Genomic DNA, 17,836 nt, shown 5'->3' with positions numbered 1-17,836 from the left:
AGTGTCTGATTCCTTTAAGGACCGCATTAATCTCGGTTTAATGCCGCTCATGATAAGACCATTCACTTGTGCGACTTGACCGTTAGTTTGCGGATGATAGACAGAAGCATAATCGAGCTTGATGCCCATGTTTCTACACCAAAATTTCACCTCATCGGCTGTAAAGTTCATGCCGTTGTCAGTGATGATGCTGTGGGGGACGCCATAATGGTGTACAACCCCGGATATGAAGTCTATCACCGGTCCGGATTCAGCCTTTTTGACAGGTTTGACTTTTATCCATTTGGTGAATTTATCCACCATGACTAGTAAGTATTTTTTCTTATGGGTTCCCCCTTTGAGGGGTCCGACCATATCGAGCCCCCAGACTGCAAAGGGCCAAGTAATGGGGATTGTTTGGAGGGCGGTAGGTGGCATGTGGCTTTGGTTTGCAAAAAGCTGGCAACCGACACAATGTTGTACCAGATGCTGTGCATCCGGGCTGCGGCGTGGTGGCCGCCGAGTCCGGCATGGATTTCTTCCAAAAGCTTCCGCCCTTCCTCTTTGGAGATGCACCTTTGAAGGACTCCGGTTGTGCTTTTCTTATAAAGCTCTCCCTTGTGGACCTTGTAGGCTTTAGATCGCCGCACTATGCAGCGTGCCTCATTTTGGTCCTCGGGTAGTTCCTGCCTAGTTAGGTAGGCCAGGAATGGTTCTGTCCACGGGGCGATGACGGCCATTATCACGTGGGCTGAAGGTGTTATTTCGGTGGCAGAGCCTCCGATTGTGCCCGAGTGTTCGGTATCTGGGGTTGTGGTCGGGTCCAGACTATTTTTGCCGGTGTCCCCTTCCCATACCATGGATGGTTTAAACAGTCTTTCCAGGAAGATGTTTGGTGGGACAGGGTCAGGTTTAGCACCAATACGGGCAAGGATGTCCGCCACCTGGTTGTTTTCCCGAGCCACATGATGGAATTCAAGCCCCTCGAACCGAGCTGACATTTTGAGGACGGCGTTGCGATATGCCGCCATTTTCGGATCCTTGGCGTCGACGTCACCATTTATTTGGGATATTGCGAGGTTCGAGTCCCTACGCACCTCTAGGCGTTGGATGCCCATGGAGACTGCCATCCGGAGACCGTGTAATAGGGCCTCGTATTCGGCTGCGTTATTGGAGTCTGTGTATAGTATTTGGAGTACGTATTGTACCGTATCTCCGGTGGGGGACGTCAGGACGACGCTAGCCCCTAGATTAGCCAGCATTTTAGAGCCGTCGAAGAGCATGATCCAATTGGAGTATGCTCCGTACTCTTTAGGGAGTTCGGCTTCCGTCCATTCGGCGACGAAATCGGCCAATACTTTCGACTTAATGGCTCGCCGTGGTTTATATGTTATGTCGAACGGGAGGAGCTCGATAGCCCATTTGGCAATCCGGCCCATGGCATCGCGGTTGTTTATTATGTCATTGAGTGGTACTTCGGAGGCCACCGTGATTGAACACTCTTGAAAGTAGTGTCGTAGGATGCTGTGAATACCGCGTATGCTATCTTTTGATAATGTGGTACCGTGATTTGCATGGAGCGAGGACGATGGATACATAATATACCGGCTTTTGAAGTGGGAATTTATGTCCGTCCATCTCTCGTTCGACGATGAGCACTGTGCTTACAACTTGATGAGTTGCCGCTATATATAATAGCATTGGTTCGCTAACAGTTGGCGCGGCCAATATTGGGTTGGTGGCCAGGATGGCTTTTATTTCTTCCAGTCCGGCCGTGGCTGCGTCCGTCCACTCAAAGTGTTCGGTGCGCCGAAGAAGGCGATAAAGGGGAAGTGCCTTTTCTCCTAATCGGGAGATAAAGCGGCTTAAAGCCGCCACACATCCAGTCAATTTCTGGATTTGCTTGAGGTCAGTTGGGATAGCCAGCTACGATAGAGCTCGGATTTTAGTCGGATTTGCTTCAATTCCTCTACTGGAGACGATGAAGCCCAGGAGCTTTCCGGCGGGAATGCCGAAAACACATTTTTCCGGATTGAGCTTAATGTCGTATGTTCGGAGATTGGTGAACGTGAGCCTAAAGTCGTATATTAAAGAGTCGACGTGTCTGGTTTTAATGACCACATCGTCTACATATGCCTCCACAGTCTTGCCGATTTGCTTTTCCAGACATGTCTGGATCATGCGTTGATATGTTGCGCCGGCGTTTTTGAGCCCAAAGGGCATTGTGTTAAAACAGAAGGGGCCGTATGGCGTGATAAATGTCGTTGCGGCTTGATCAGACTCCGCCATCTTAATCTGGTGGTAACCGGAGTATGCGTCGAGGAAGCACAATGATTCGTGTCCTGCGGTAGCGTCGATGATTTCATCGATGCGAGGGAGTGGAAAGGGATCCTTTGGGCAAGCCTTATTAAGGTCTTTGAATTCGACGCATAGGCGCCAGGATTTGTCCTTCTTTGGTACCATCACCAGGTTTGCTAGCCAGTCTGGATGTTTTATTTCTCTAATAAATCCAGCCTCCAGTAGCTTGGCTAGCTCTTCTCCCATGGCTTGTCGCTTAGGTTCGGAGAAACGCCGAAGAGTCTGCTTGACCGGCTTGAATCCTTTTAGGACATTAAGGCTATGCTCGGCCAATCTGCATGGGATTCCTGGCATGTCTAAAGGATGCCAGGCGAATATGTCCCAATTCTCGCGCAGAAACTCCCGTAGTGCGGCGTCTACAGCGGGGTTTAACTGTGCCCCGATGGATGCTATTTTTGTGGGGTCCATTGGATGGACTTGGAATTTGACTATTTCATCCGCTGGTTTAAAGGAGGTGGATTTGGATCTTTTGTCTAGTATCACGTCGTCCCTGTCCACCGTGGAGCGCAGCACGGTTAACTCCTCGTCCACAAGGGCTTCGTATAATGTCTCGAGGGCTAGTGCGGCTGTTTTGTTCTCGGCACGGAGTGCTATGTCCGGATCACACTAACTAGAGTGATGATTCCATTGGGTCCGGGCATTTTGAGCTTCATTTACCCGTAATGGGGTATGGCTTGAAAAATCGTGAATGCCTCCCGTCCTAGAAGGGCGTGGTATCCGCTACTGAACGGGGCCACTTGGAATGTAATTTCTTCGGACCTGTAATTCTCCGGAGTGCCGAATACCACATCAAGTGTGATTTTCCTAGCGCAACGTGCCTCCCTACTAGGGATGATTCCTCGGAAGGTCGTACTACTTTGCTCAATACGGTTGCTGTCTATTTCCATTTTTTGGAGAGTTTCCTCATAGATGAGGTTTAATCCGCTGCCGTCCTCCATGAGCACCTTGGTGAGCCGAAAGCCGTCCACAATTGGACTGAGGACCAAAGCGGCTGGTGCTCGGGCTGTTCGGAATTTAGGTTCGCCACTGGCATTCAAGGTGATAGCCGTGTCGCTCCATGGATTTATTGCTGCCACGTGGCAGACTTCGGCAAGGCTGTGGAGTGCTCACTTACGCCTATTATCTGAGGCGAAGGTCTCGAAGCCCGTTAATACTGTATTGTTATCCGTGGGAAGGTGCTCTGAGGTATGTTGGGTGAGGAGATCCTCACCGCTTTTGGCCACCTGCCGGAGTACCCAACATGCTCTAAGGCTGTGTGTTGATATGGTATCCACTGTACTATGGATTTTGCAGGGCCCGTTAAGCCATCCCTCCAACACGGTTCCATGCCCTGTAGTGGGCTTTTGCTTCTTTGTAATTGAGTCGGGCGACTTATGAGAGTGCACCCTTTTATTCTGGACTGGGGGTTTTGTCAGGGCCGAATTATCCCAAAATTGCGTTTGGGTTTTCCATGCACTTTCCATCGCGCAGTATTTCCGTACTATGGCCGCTAAGTCAGCGAAGTGTGCTATGTCACGGTGACTTATGGTGTTGAGGACTCCCTTGTCCGTGCAATTGTTGCAAAAGAACGAAATTGCGTCTTCCTCGCGACAGTCCTTGACCTTGTTCATTACAAGGAGGAATATGGCCCAATAGTGATGTACTGTCTCTTGGGGCGCTTGCCTAATGTGGAAAAGATCGTTTGTATCTAGGTGGGTGGGTAGATTTAAGTCCAAACCTTGACCCAATCTGCAGTCCTGGGGCAGGGGAGTTTCCGATCTTGGAAGTTCGGGTTCCGGGAAGTTGCCATGTGGGTTCGGTATGCGGCCTGATTCTGGATTCAGGGTTAGGGCGATGTCTTCCCGTGAGCGAGTATCTGGCTCGGGGAGCTCAGGAATCCGGACATAGTTCATCCTTAGGATAGAGGGAGAATCGCCGCATTGCTCCTCCACCACCGCTATCTGATGGGTGACCGACGGAGAGTTAATCTCCCTTTGGTCGGGTTTAAGCCCAATCCGATCATAGTCCGTAGTGACTCCCAGAGCGGCGATGCGGTCAAAGAGCTCGTTCAAAGAGGAGAGCTCCATTGGATCCATCTGCTCGGCAAATTTCGTGGCTATTTTCGATGACCCGAGAAGTCATCGTCGGCACCGCGGCCGAGCGGGCAGTCATGACGAAGCCGCCTAGTCGGAGAGTTTGGCCTACAGCCAGGGCTCCCCTAGAGGTGATGTTGTCCTTGACAACGAGGCGAGCCATCCTCCTTACGATGACAACACAGTGGAACTCTCAATGAAAGAACCAATGTCGGTGTCAAAACCGGCGGATCTCGGGTAGGGGGTCCCGAACTATGCGTCTAAGGCGGATGGTAACTGGAGGCAGGGGACACGATGTTTACCCAGGTTTGGGCCCTCTTGATGGAGGTAATACCCTATGTCCTGCTTGATTGTTCTTGATGATATGAGTAGTACAAGAGTTGATCTACCACGAGATCAGAGAGGCTAAACCCTAGAAGCTAGCCTATGGTATGATTGTCTATTGTCCTATGGACTAAAACCCTCCGGTTTATATAGACACCGGAGGGGGCTAGGGTTACACAAGGTCGGTTACAAAGGAGGAGATATACATATCCGTATTGCCTAGCTTGCCTTCCACGCCAAGTAGAGTCCCATCCGGACATGGGACGAAGTCTTCAATCTTGTATCTTCATAGTCCAATAGTCCGGCTGTCTGGAGACCCCTAATCCAGGACTCCCTCAGCAATGCACGATACCGAAGAGGCTAGCAATGATGGAAGGGTGAGAGTGCGTATAATCCATAGACTCAACATTAGTCATAAAGAACTCACATACTTATTGCAAAAATCTACAAGTCATCAAAAACCTCGGCACTATGCGCATGCTCATAGGGGGATAGATTGGTAGGAAAAGACCATCGCTCGTCCCTGACCGCCACTCATAAGGAAGACAATCAAAGAACACCCCATGTTTCAAATCTGTTACATAATGTTTACCATATGTGCATGCTACGGGACTTGCAAACTTCAACACAAGCACTTGTCAAATTCACAACTACTCAACTAGCACGACTTTGATATTATTACCTCCATATCTCAAAACAATCATCAAGCATCAAACTTCTCTTAGTATTCAAAACATTCATAGGAATTTTTTTACTAATCTTGAATACCTAGAATATTAGGATTATTTAAGAAAACTACCATGCTATTTAAGACTCTCAAAATAATCTAAGTGATGCATGAGAGATCAGTAGTTTCTATAAAACAAATCCACCACCATGCTCTAAAAGATATAAGTGAAGTACTAGAACAAAACTATATAACTCAAAAGATATAAGCGAAGTACATAGAGTATTCTAAAAAATTCCAAATCATGTATGGCTCTCTCAAAAGGTGTGTACAGCAAGGATGATTGTGGTAAACTAAAAAGCAAAGACTTAAATCATACAAGACGCTCCAAGCAAAACACATGTCATGTGGTGAAAAAAAATATAGCTCCAAATAAAGTTAGCGATAGAAGTAGACGAAAAGAGGGGATGCCTTCCCGAGCATCCCCAAGCTTTGGCTTTTAGGTGTCCTTAGATTATCTTGGGGGTGCCATGGTCATCCCCAAGCTTGGGCTCTTGCCACTCCTTGTTCCATAATCCATCAAATCTTTACCCAAAACATGAAAACTTCACAACACAAAACTCAAAGTAGAAAATCTCGTGAGCTCCGTTAGCGAAAGAAAACAAAAGACCACTTCAAGGTACTGTAATGAACTCATTCTTTATTTATATTGGTGTTAAACCTACTGTATTCGAACTTATCTATGGTTTATAAACTATTTTACTAGCTATAGATTCATCAAAATAAGCAAACAACACACACAAAACAGAATCTGTCAAAAACAGAACAGTCTTTAGTAATCTGTAGCTAGCGCAATATCTGGAACCCCAAACATTCTAAAATAAATTTCTGGACGTGAGGAATTTATCTATTAATCATCTGCAAAAAGAATTAACTGAATAGCACTTTCCAAATAAAAATGGCAGCAGTTCTTGTGAGCGCTAAAGTTTCTATTTTTTACAGCAAGATTAACAAGACTTTCCCCAAGTCTTCCCAACGGTTCTACTTGGCACAAACACTAATTAAACACAAAAAATACAACCAAAACAGAAGCTAGAAAAATTATTTATTACTAAACAGGAGCAAAAAGCAAGGAATAAAAATAAAATTGGGTTGCCTCCCAAGAAGCGCTATCGTTTAACGCCCCTAGCTAGGCATAATAAGCAAGGATAGATCTAGGTATTGCCATCTTTGGTAAGCAATTCATAAGTGGCTCTCATAATAGATTCATAAGGTAATTTAATTTTCTTTCTAGGAAAGTGTTCCATGCCTTTCCTTAATGGAAATTGGAATCTAATATTTCCTTCCTTCATATCAATAATTGCACCAATCGTTCTAAGGAAAGGTCTACCAAGAATAATAGGACATGAAGGATTGCAATCTATATCAAGAACGATAAAATCCACGGGCACATAATTCCTATTTGAAAAAATAAGAACATCATTAATTCTTCCCATAGGTTTCTTAATAGTGGAATCCGCAAGGTGCAAGTTTAGAGAGCAATCATCAAAATCACGGAAACCTAACAAATCATACAAAGTCTTTGGAATCGTGGAAACACTAGCACCCAAATCACATAAAGCATAAAACTCATGATATTTAATTTTAAAATTAATAGTTGGTTCCCACTCATCATAAAGTTTTCTAGGGATAGAAACTTCCAATTCAAGGTTTTCTTCATAAGATTGCATCAAGGCATCAACGATATGTTTAGTGAACGCTTTATTTTGACTATAAGCGTGAGGAGAATTTAGCACGGATTGCAACAAGGAAATACAATCAATCAAAGAGCAATCTTCATAATTAAATTCCTTGAAATCCAAAATAGTGGGTTTAGCAACATCTAGGGTTTTAATTTCTTCAATCCCACTTTTATCAATTTTAGCATCAAGATCTAAAAATTCTGAATTCTTGGAACACCTTCTAGGTAAAGGTGGATCATATTTAGTCCCATCATTATCAGGATTCATATTGCAAAACAAAGATTTAATAGGGGACACATCAATAACTTTTAGATCTTCATCTTTATTTTCATAGGAACTAGAAGAACATGCTCTTATAAAGGCATCTTTCTTAGCATGCATCCTTGCGGTCCTTTCTTTGCACTCATCAATGGAAATTCTCATGGCTTTGAGAGACTCATTGATATCATGCTTAGGTGGAATATATCTAAGTTTCAAAGAATCAATATTCTATCAACGTTCCTAGGCAAATCATCAATCTTAAGCAATTTTTCTTCAATCATGGCATTGAAATTCTTTTGCGAAGTAATAAATTCTTTAATATTAGATTCAAAATCAGAGGGCATCTTATTATAATTTCCATAAGAATTGTTGTAGTAATTACCATAATTATTAGAGTAATTACTAGGATAAGGCCTAGGAATAAAATTTCCTCTATACGCATTGTTACCAAAATTGTTCTTACCAACAAAATTCAGATCCATAGATTCATTATTATTCTCAATCAAAGTAGACAAGAGCATATCATTAGGATCAGAAGAAACACTCTTACTAGCAAATAATTTCATAAGTTCATCCATCTTTCCACTCAAAACATTAATTTCTTCTATCGCATGCACCTTTTTATTAGTAGATCTTTCAGTATGCCATTGAGAATAATTAACCATAATATTATCTAGGAGTTTAGTAGCTTCTCCTAAAGTGATTTCCATAAAAGTGCCTCCCGCGGCCGAATCTAAAAGATTTCTAGAAGCAAAATTCAATCCGGCATAATTTTTTTGTATAATCATCCACAAATTTAAACCATGAGTAGGGCAATTACGTATCATTAATTTCATTCTCTCCCAAGCTTGTGCAACATGTTCATGATCAAGTTGCTTAAAATTCATAATATCGTTTCTAAGGGAGATGATCTTAGCGGGAGGAAAATACTTAGGGATAAAAGCATCTTTGCACTTATTCCATGAATCAATACTATTTTTAGGCAAAGACGAAAACCAAGCTTTAGCACGATCTCTAAGCGAAAAAGGAAATAGCTTCAATTTAACAATATCGTTATCCACATATTTCTTCTTTTGCATATCACACAAATCAACAAAGCTATTTAGATGGGTAGCGACATCTTCACTAGGAAGGCCGAAAAACGGATCTTTCATGACAAGATTCAGCAAAGCAGTATTAATTTCACAAGACTCAACATCGGTAAGAGGAGCAATCGGAGTGCTAATAAAGTCATTGTTGTTGGTATTGGTAAAGTCCACAATTTAGTGTTATCTTGAGCCATCGTGACAAGCAAGCAATCCAACACACAAGCAAACAAAAAGCAAGCGGGCAAAAAGAAGCAAATAGAGAAGGAGAGGGAGGATAGAGAGAGAGAGGGCGAATAAAACGGCAAGGGTGAAGTGGGGGAGAGGAAAACGAGAGGAAAATGGCAAATAATGTAATGCGGGAGATAAGGATTGTGATGGGTACTTGGTATATTGACTTTTGCGTAGACTCCCCGGCAACGGCGCCAGAAATCCTTCTTGCTACCTCTTGAGCACTGCGTTGGTTTTCCCCGAAGAGGAAGGGATGATGCAGTAAAGTAGCATAAGTATTTCCCTCAGTTTTTGAGAACCAAGGTATCAATCCAGTAGGAGGCTACGTGCGAGTCCCTCGTACCTGCACAAAATAAATAAATACTCGCAACCAACGCGATAACGGGTTGTCAATCCCTACGCGGCCACTTACGAGAGTGAGATCTGATAGATTTGATAAGATAATATTTTTGGTATTTTTATGATAAAGATGCAAAGTAAAATAAAAGTAAAGTAAAAATTAAAGGAAATAACTAAGTATTGGGAGATTAATATGATGAAGATAGACCCGGGGGGCATAGGTTTCACTAGTGGCTTCTCTCAAGAGCATAGGTGTTCTACGATGGGTGAACGAATTACTGTTGAGCAATTGACAGAATTGAGCATAGTTATGAGAATATCTAGTCATGATCATGTATATAGGCATCACGTCCAAGACAAGTAGACCGACTCCTGCCTGCATCTACTACTATTACTCCACTCATCGACCGCTATACAGCATGCATCTAGAGTATTAAGTTCATGGAAACAGAGTAACGCCTTAAGCAAGATGACATGATGTAGAGGGATAAACTCATGCAATATGATGAAAACCCCATCTTGTTATCCTCGATGGCAACAATACAATACGTGCCTTGCTGCCCCTACTGTCACTGGGAAAGGACACCGCAAGATTGAACCCAAAGCTAAGCACTTCCCCCATTGCAAGAAAGATCAATCTAGTAGGCCAAACCAAACTGATAATTCGAAGAGACTTGCAAAGATAACCAATCACACATAAAAGAATTCAGAGAAGATTCAAATATTGTTCATAGATAGACTTGATCATAAACCCACAATTCATCGGTCTCAACAAACACACCGCAAAAAGAAGATTACATCGAATAGATGTCCACAAGAGAGGGGGAGAACATTGTATTGAGATCCGAAAAGAGAGAAGAAGCCATCTAGCTAATAACTATGGACCCGTAGGTATGAGGTGAACTACTCACAAGTCATCGGAGGGGCTATGGTGATGGTGTAGAAGCCCTCCGTGATCGATGCCCCCTCCGGCGGAGCTCCGGAACAGGCCCCAAGATGGGATCTCGTGGATACAAAAAGTTGCGGTGGTGGAATTAGGGTTTTGGCTCTGTGTCTGATCGTTTGGGGGTATGTGGATATATATAGGAGGACGGAGTACGTCGGTGGAGCAACAGGGGGCCCATGAGGGTGGAGGGCGCGCCTGGGGAGGGGGGACGGGGTAGGCGCGTCCCCCTATCTCGTGGCCTCCTCCTTTGTTTCTTGACGTAGGGTCCAAGTCTCCCGGGTCTTGTTCGTTGAAAAAATCACGTTCCTAAAGGTTTCATTCCGTTTGGACTCCGTTTGATATTCCTTTTCTTCGAAACCCTAAAATAGGCAAAAAACAACAATTCTAGGCTGGGCCTCCGGTTAATAGGTTAGTCCCAAAAATAATATAAAAGTGGATAATAAAGCCCAATAATGTCCAAAACAGTAGATAATATAGCATGGAGCAATCAAAAATTATAGATACGTTGGAGACGTATCAATAACATCTTTATTTGGCATTTGCATTCCATACCATCATGGCCAATGAAAGTACAGTTCATTAAACATGGCAACTGCAGTTCATCAAATATGGCAACTGCAGTTGAGCAAACATGACAACTGCTGTTTTGTAAACATGGCAACTGTAGTCGAATAAACATGGCAGCTACATATCATGGTTACTATGTACTCAATGGCTACTTTCAAAAAATCATCATTTTCAAATAAGCTTTTTCAACTCCATTGCATTCTACATGGCACCTACTACCTTCATGCTTGTGCAAATAAGATTGTAACACAACTGACTTACTTGTTAAAAATCTTGTTGGTGTATATCTTGCTCATCTGCCTCTCCATCGTAAATATGTTAGCAATTTTGGCTGCTTGGCACAGTGTTTGCTTCTTGCTGTAGCTCAGATCCCAGTATTTTTTGTTGCAAAGTGGAGTATTGCTTGGCAAACTGCAGCAATGAGTTGCCATGGCTCACGTACCGCTTCAAAACAGCATTGAACCCCTCGCTGCGATGCATAGTCTGCAGAAATGGAAAGAAGCACTGCATGAAGTAGGCCGGCACCCAGTACATTCGCTTCTCCCATAGGCTAGCAAGCGTCTCATTGTCTTGCACTTGATATGTTTCAATCATAGCCATCCAACTCCTTTCAAACTCCTCCACCGTCAATCTGTGGTCAACGCACAACTCAAATGCCTTGTGCAGCTCTGGACGGTCAGCAAAGAACGGTCTTAGTGTCTCCTCAGCCTTCTTTATAATGTGCCACTTGTAGTGCCTATGCACTGCCAACGAAAAGACCTCCACTATGCCTGCACGCATGCTAAAATCCTGGTCTATTATTATGTTCATTGGAGCAAGTCCACCCATGCACTCCAAGAAGGTCTTGAACAACCAAGTGTACCCATCCGTGTCTTTATTCCGAACGAGCCCGCATCCGAGTTGCAATGATTGATTGTGGTTATTTATTACTATGAATGGAGCGCATGGCATCTTGTACATATTAGTGAGATATGTCGCGTCGAACGAAATGCAATCTTGGAAATGTTTGTAGGCTCTTCTTGCAGCACCATAAACCGAATACATGTTCCTGACACGGTCCTCATCGTCCAATCTTATCCTGTTGAAGAAATATGGATCTTCCTTCACTTTCTCATTGAAGTAGGCTATCGTGTCTATGTCAGCCAACCTGATCTCTCTACGGTACTTTGCCTTTAGGTTTGTGACGTCTGCCGGTATGTAGGGCATGCTACTCAGAGTCCCATTTTTGCTATGGATGAGGGATAGTATCTGGACCATTCTTGATGGACCGACGCTACACTCATGTAGCAGCTTTATGAATTTCTTCTCCAGGGGGGTGAATCCTCTATGTGCGGTCAGAAATTTTACCAGGTCAAACTTCTTTATGAGTTCGTGGTTGTGCTCGTCAAATATTCAGCGACCACCCACCGTGCTCCATCTACGTTCAGCTTACACCGGACAGGGCATTCTGTCTTGACAATGATACCTCTCTTTTGTTTCGGAACGACAGGCGCAACACCTTCCCCCTTCTTGTTCCTTCGTGCCTTGTAGCACCTCATCTCACCTCTGTTGTACTCGTTTGTTTTTTAAATTTTCCTATGGTATTCGGTGTTGACCGCAAACCCATGGAACTTTGCATATCTCTGGTAGAATTCCTTTGCATCTTCAAACGAATCAAATCTCTACCCAACATACAGTAGCTAAGGTACCATGATTTTTGATTGCCCACAATCTTCATCCTCTTGTGCTTCGTCATCAGTTTCATCATTCACTTCAGTATCGGCGGCTGTTTCATGTGCTTGAGTGTTGCTTGTGCTGGTGTGCAAAGGTGTGCTTGTCGGCATTGCTGGAACGATTGCCATTTCTGACACTGACTTGGCATTGTTTGTGTCATGATTGTTGGCTCGCTGGTGGAACGCGTCCTCCGTGCGCTCAGAGCTCCCTGCAGTAGATGTCCCCACACCGCTGTTGATTGTAGTTGAAGGTCCTGCAATAAAAAACAGGTACGAGCGTAAGCTTTTGCTTGAGTGACATGTTTATCGTAACAGAGTATAGCATCTGCATGTGATTTGGCATGACATCATTCACACATTAAGACGTGAATCTGCATATGGCCATGCATGGCAACTGTAGTTATCCAGTCATGGCAGCTACAGTCCAACAAACATGGCAACTACTATTGTCAATGCATGGCAACCAGCTTCTTTTAGCATCAAAACTTGGATTCTACAACCATGGCAACTACAGTCCAACATACATGGCAACTACTGCTGCCACTACATGGCAACCAGTATATTCCAGCATCGAAACTTGTATTCTAGGCTTGAGCTCACAAGGCAAATGCGATCAATCATGAATGGTGCACACACTCTTATAGCAACTAGCAAATCCCGAAGACAATAGATGACTCTTTTGCACCGACCACTTGGTAGCATTCTTTGTTTGTTTTTTCCACCACCACCGTTACAAATCTATTTTTTCTCACATGATATTCCCAAAAAAGCAAATGCAGTACTATTTTTTGGTTCACATTTTGTTTACCTTGTTGTGCTGCATGTGCCGATCTTACATGGTCTGTCATTTCAATTTGATGTGCTCTATCTGCAATAGCGATGTCCTGCATCTGTGAAGCTTGCCATGAGATGTTTGCCGATGTGGTTCCACCATAACAATCTGTGATCATGGTAGCAGTTGATCATTGCATGGAAACTGTAGTTTGTTCAACATGGCACATGTAGCGGTGCATCCATGGGACACATGTTTGTTCACACGTGTCATCCACATTTGTTTTAGACATTTTGCAATCACATTTTACGACACATGGCAACTCTAGTTGTCCAAGCATGGCAACTGCAGCTGTCCGTACATGGCAACTGTAGTTGTACAGGCATGGCAACTGCAGCTGTTAGCTATGTTGCTTTCTCCTAATTCACTGTCCACAACTTCACTTCATGTACTCACCTGTGTACTACGTTGATGGCAGGTACATGGTTGCCGCCTGATGCCATGTGCTGCATGAATGTCCTACATTTTTCCGATGTAACTGGTGAGTCTTTTGCCATCCTTGCAAGTTTAATTTCATGTCCACAACAGTAAGTTTCTTTTTTGTAGGCGTTACCATGATTTGCCACATTAGCTACTTGAAGTTGGTTGCCCGTACATTTGTCTACATTAGCGCCCTGTAACTGAACTTGCCATGGTGCCCCCCTAACTGTGGTTTGGTCATAAGAACCTGCGAAAAATGAGATTGTAGGACATAAGTAGAATGACATCTTCATCGCCACGAACATGGCAACTGTTTTTTGTTTTGCTTATCATGCATCGTACCGATGCCCACGTACTACTCTAGTAGTGGCAGCAAAGGCCCCGTAGAAATGAGTTGATTGTACTCTGTTGCATCCCATGCATGGGGGCGTTTCCGGCCTTTGAGAAAATCAAGGATCATTGCCGTCTTCGTGATTCATTCTTCCGCTTTTTTTTCTGCCAATGTGTTTTCAGTCACTGCATGAACAAGAACGCATCAACAATCCGCAAAATGCATTCTTGTTGTTTGCACGTACAAGATAACACGACAATCTTATCACATTTCCTGCGTAGGCAACCAACTCATCATGGCAAGTAGGACATACACATTCATTCTCTTTTCTAAAATCTGGATGCCAGCTATCATTTTGAACCGAAGACAACGGCCAATAAAATAGGATGGCAAGCAACAAGAAAACATGATGGCAGCTAACGACAACAATAGGTGGCAACTGATGCTAGATACAAGTGACAATTATTTTTTTTCTCCCTTCCTATGTCAAATTTCTCCTTTCTCTCCCTATTTTCAGTGATTCATGTGCATCCTTCATTACCAACTACTTGCATCAAGCCAACCTAGAAGCTTAGCTCAAATCTAGCATAGTATATGACAGATCTGGCGTATATTGATGGGCAAATGCAAATGCACACAAATCCGTGGGTTGTTTCCCCTGATAGCGTGGATCCAGTCGCCATTTTCATGGGCAAATTTTGCAATTTCAAATTTCTGGACAGAAAAAGGACGAGAAACAGAAGGAGATCGGAGATCGACCTGCTTTTTGCTCATCGTCTTGGAAGGACGGGGTTGGTGGAGGTGGTTAGGGGTGGGAAGACGCTATGGATCTTCTCTGGTTGCCATGACAACCAGAGAAGGAAGGCGATGAAGGTACGGGGTCAAGAGGTAGAAGACAGCGGCGGCAGGTCGGACTGGGGATCGAAATGAGGCCGGGACGACTGGCGTGCTGGGTCATGCGGGCAGCGCGGTCGTTTGCCCGGACATGTGGGATGTGGCTGCGCGCCCGGACGCGGTCGTGCATGCGGGATCGTCTCGGTGCCACACAGGCATGTGGCACAATCAACCGATACACCACACAGACGTGTGGCACAATCAATCAATACACCACACGTATGGCAGTTATCGACGTCCTAACATTATAGTTTTGACTGAAGTGAAGCCTCATAAAATTTGACCAACTTTATAGAAAAAAGTATCAACATTCATAATCTAAAATCAATATTAATATATGTGTCATGACTTAAAGTTTTATAGCATGGCAAATGTTAATATATTTTTCATATAAATACGGTCAAACTTTGTGAAATTTGACTTCAGAGAATTCTAATATACAGAGTAAAAAAGACCAAAAGGAGTATTTGAAAAAAAACACAATAACATTATTGAAAGCCACGACGTTAGTGTGTTATTTGAAGGGATAAGTATATTTTTCGTCCTTAAACTTTTTTGAGAGTTTAGAAATCGTCCATCAACTCAAAACCGGATAGTTTTCGTCCCTCAACTATCAAAACCGGATCCTACGTTGGCAGATCCTACGTTTTCACATGCTCAAGTTTAGGCGAATGAAGTTTTTCTTTTTACTATAACGACTCACACAGCTTCAGAAAACAGAAAGGCGGCTGGATCACTCTTTTTACAGGCTCGAGAACCAGAACCGCGGATACACAGACGGAGGCCACTCTGCGGTGCCACCTCACGCCGTCAAACGGGCACTGCGGCAGCGAGCCACGCGATAGCGGGGCCGGCGAGGCGAGCGGCGCGCGGGACGACGGCCCGCGCCACCCCCGGGAGCATGGGGTAGGTGAGCACGCCCAGCAGGAACCAGTTGAGGCTCAGCAGCGCCACGGCGCCGTCGGAGGCGGCGGACGCGGGAGGCAGGCCACGGCGGCCCGCGGGCGCGTGGAAGAGGCGCGACACGCTGCACATGGACATGGCCACCACGGCGACGAGCCCCGCGAGGAGCGGCAGGCACGGCTTGTCCGCCGACCACGCGATCCCGCCCACCGCCAGCGACATGCCCAGGCTGAACAGGCTCCGGCGCCGCGCCGTCGCCCGCAACAGTTGATCCCGCGCCTCCGACGGTGGGAAGGCGTCGAGGTCGCCGGGTCTGAAGACGACGGGCCGATCCTTCTGCGCTGTCGCCTCTTCTTCCTCTTCTACTTTGCCTTCCCATGGCCTCGGTTCGCCAGCCTTCTTCTTGCCCCCGCCATTTCCAGCCACCGCCACCGTCGCCGCCGCCTTGTCCCACACGGACTTGCCCCTCTGCTCCTTGAGCCGCATGTTCTCCTTCTTGACCGCCTTGAGCTGCATGCGAGTTGCCGACCGAGCATGAGCAAACACCAAACACTAAATTAGTGTACCACACCACTTGCTCTGCTCTGCATCCCCCCAATGGCGAATCGATGGATTCGGCTCTGCTCGTACCTGGCTCTCGAGGAGGTCGATCCTGGCGAAGGCGTCCTCGTTCTCCTCCTCCATCTCGTCGAGGATGTCCTCCATGGTCGCGTTCTCCTTGAGCGCCGTCCGCAACCTCTGCTCCAGATCCCTGTTCTCCCACACCACCCGCTCCATCTGCCCCTGCATCTCCCCCACCAACCGCTCCAGCTGACCAAGACAAGAAAATCACAAGAAGCACGTCCGATTAATTATTCAATCGGAACGATCTAGTGATCCAAGGCGGAGTCCGGCGGACCTTGCGCTCCCTGTCGGCGGCGGCGAGGAGGCGCACGGGGAAGGTGAGGAAGGTGACGGCCCACACCATGGCGTCGCAGAAGAGGAGCATCGGGAGACTGACGGCGGCCACGACCAGGTGCCTGAGCGAACGAGCGCCGCACGCCGCGACGGAGCAAGGAGAAGAAAGCATGCGCGAAGGAGGATCTCAGCTCTGCTCAGCTCAGGTCGGGCGCCACCATTCTCTGCCAGACTGCCACTCTCCCCTACCTAGCTAGCCAGCTACTCTCGCCACTCTTGGTACCTCACGAGAAACGGAGAAAGAGATAACCACTGCCACGCACGCCGGCGTTGTCGTGGAGCAAGGAGAGGGGTGATGGGTGGAACTAGAGAAGGATTTGGTTGAGAGTTCCATGCTGGGGACAAAGACTGAGTGAGGAGTGAGCGCGTGCCGCGCTGTCGGCTCAGGCGACACGTGCGCCTCGGGTGGCTGCACACGTGCGCCTCGCGCTGTCGCTGCCCGCCGCGTCACCGCGCCCGGCGTCGGGCACCGTAGGGAGCGGTGGTTGCCATCCCTATCCGTAGCCAGACGTGGTTGTCTAATGATTTTATTTATTTTTTTGCAAAAAATCCCCTAATGGTCTGGTTTATTATTTTTCACCAATTTGAACAGAGTGTTGCTACTTCCACTTAGCACGTTGCACTGGGCAGGAAGCTAAAAGTTCCCTTCTAGCCGAAATTCCCATATTTTTTACTATTTTTTATTTTACTGTTCATCCGAGAGCATTTCAGCTCGGAGCAGATAGTCCGCATCACCTTCTAGCTATGTTTACTCTTTATGTTATTTCTTCAATTATTACACTGTATTGTATACTAGGTAGCCGAACAAATGTATGCTATAGTATCAGTGCCGGTTTTCTGTGAGAAATGTACACACATTTGGTGTGTTTGAGATGAGAAAATTATGGAAACCAACAATTATCAGATTAGTTTTGCGTGGAGCACCTACCGAATAGGTTTGTTGCGCAAAACACCGCCAATTGGTGTAACTAACAAAAAGACCGGACCTCCATGCACATTAGAACAGCACTGTCTGACTTCTTTTTACCATTAAATTATCTTCTTCCTCCACCTCTCCCTCAACTTCAAGACACCGAGTAGAAAATACTCATCATGCTCATAACTAGGAAAACTTGGTGCAAATCCATCATATGCTAAATTAAATGTTAGCAAAACATTCACATATGGATGTATTTTGGTGTTTAAAATTACACAGTTGTGGTTGAGTCATGTAATC

The 17,836-nt window shown here is 45.4% G+C and overlaps 2 protein-coding genes across 2 annotated transcripts; both read right to left on the bottom strand.

Moving 5' to 3' along the window:
• Positions 1-10,889: 10,889 nt before the first annotated feature.
• On the bottom strand, positions 10,890-11,777 carry LOC147982159 (protein FAR1-RELATED SEQUENCE 5-like). The gene has a single exon (XM_087516221.1). The coding sequence runs from the start codon at positions 11,775-11,777 to the stop codon at positions 10,890-10,892; it is 888 nt and encodes a 295-aa protein (XP_087372347.1).
• Positions 11,778-15,422: 3,645 nt separating this feature from the next.
• On the bottom strand, positions 15,423-16,935 carry LOC125549411 (coiled-coil protein). The gene is made up of 3 exons (XM_048712829.2): positions 16,562-16,935; positions 16,294-16,473; positions 15,423-16,173 (listed from the first exon to the last, which is right to left on the bottom strand). The coding sequence occupies exons 1-3, from the start codon at positions 16,730-16,732 to the stop codon at positions 15,571-15,573; spliced, it is 954 nt and encodes a 317-aa protein (XP_048568786.2). The 5' UTR covers positions 16,733-16,935; the 3' UTR covers positions 15,423-15,570.
• Between the last annotated feature and the right edge of the window lie 901 nt (positions 16,936-17,836).

The sequence above is a fragment of the Triticum urartu genome, chromosome 3A (assembly GCF_056163025.1).
Source record: "Triticum urartu cultivar PI428250 chromosome 3A, HENAU_Tu73, whole genome shotgun sequence".
Lineage (NCBI taxonomy): Eukaryota > Viridiplantae > Streptophyta > Magnoliopsida > Poales > Poaceae > Triticum > Triticum urartu.
Note: the sequence above shows the minus strand (reverse complement) of the source record. Positions and strands in the feature narration are given on the sequence as shown.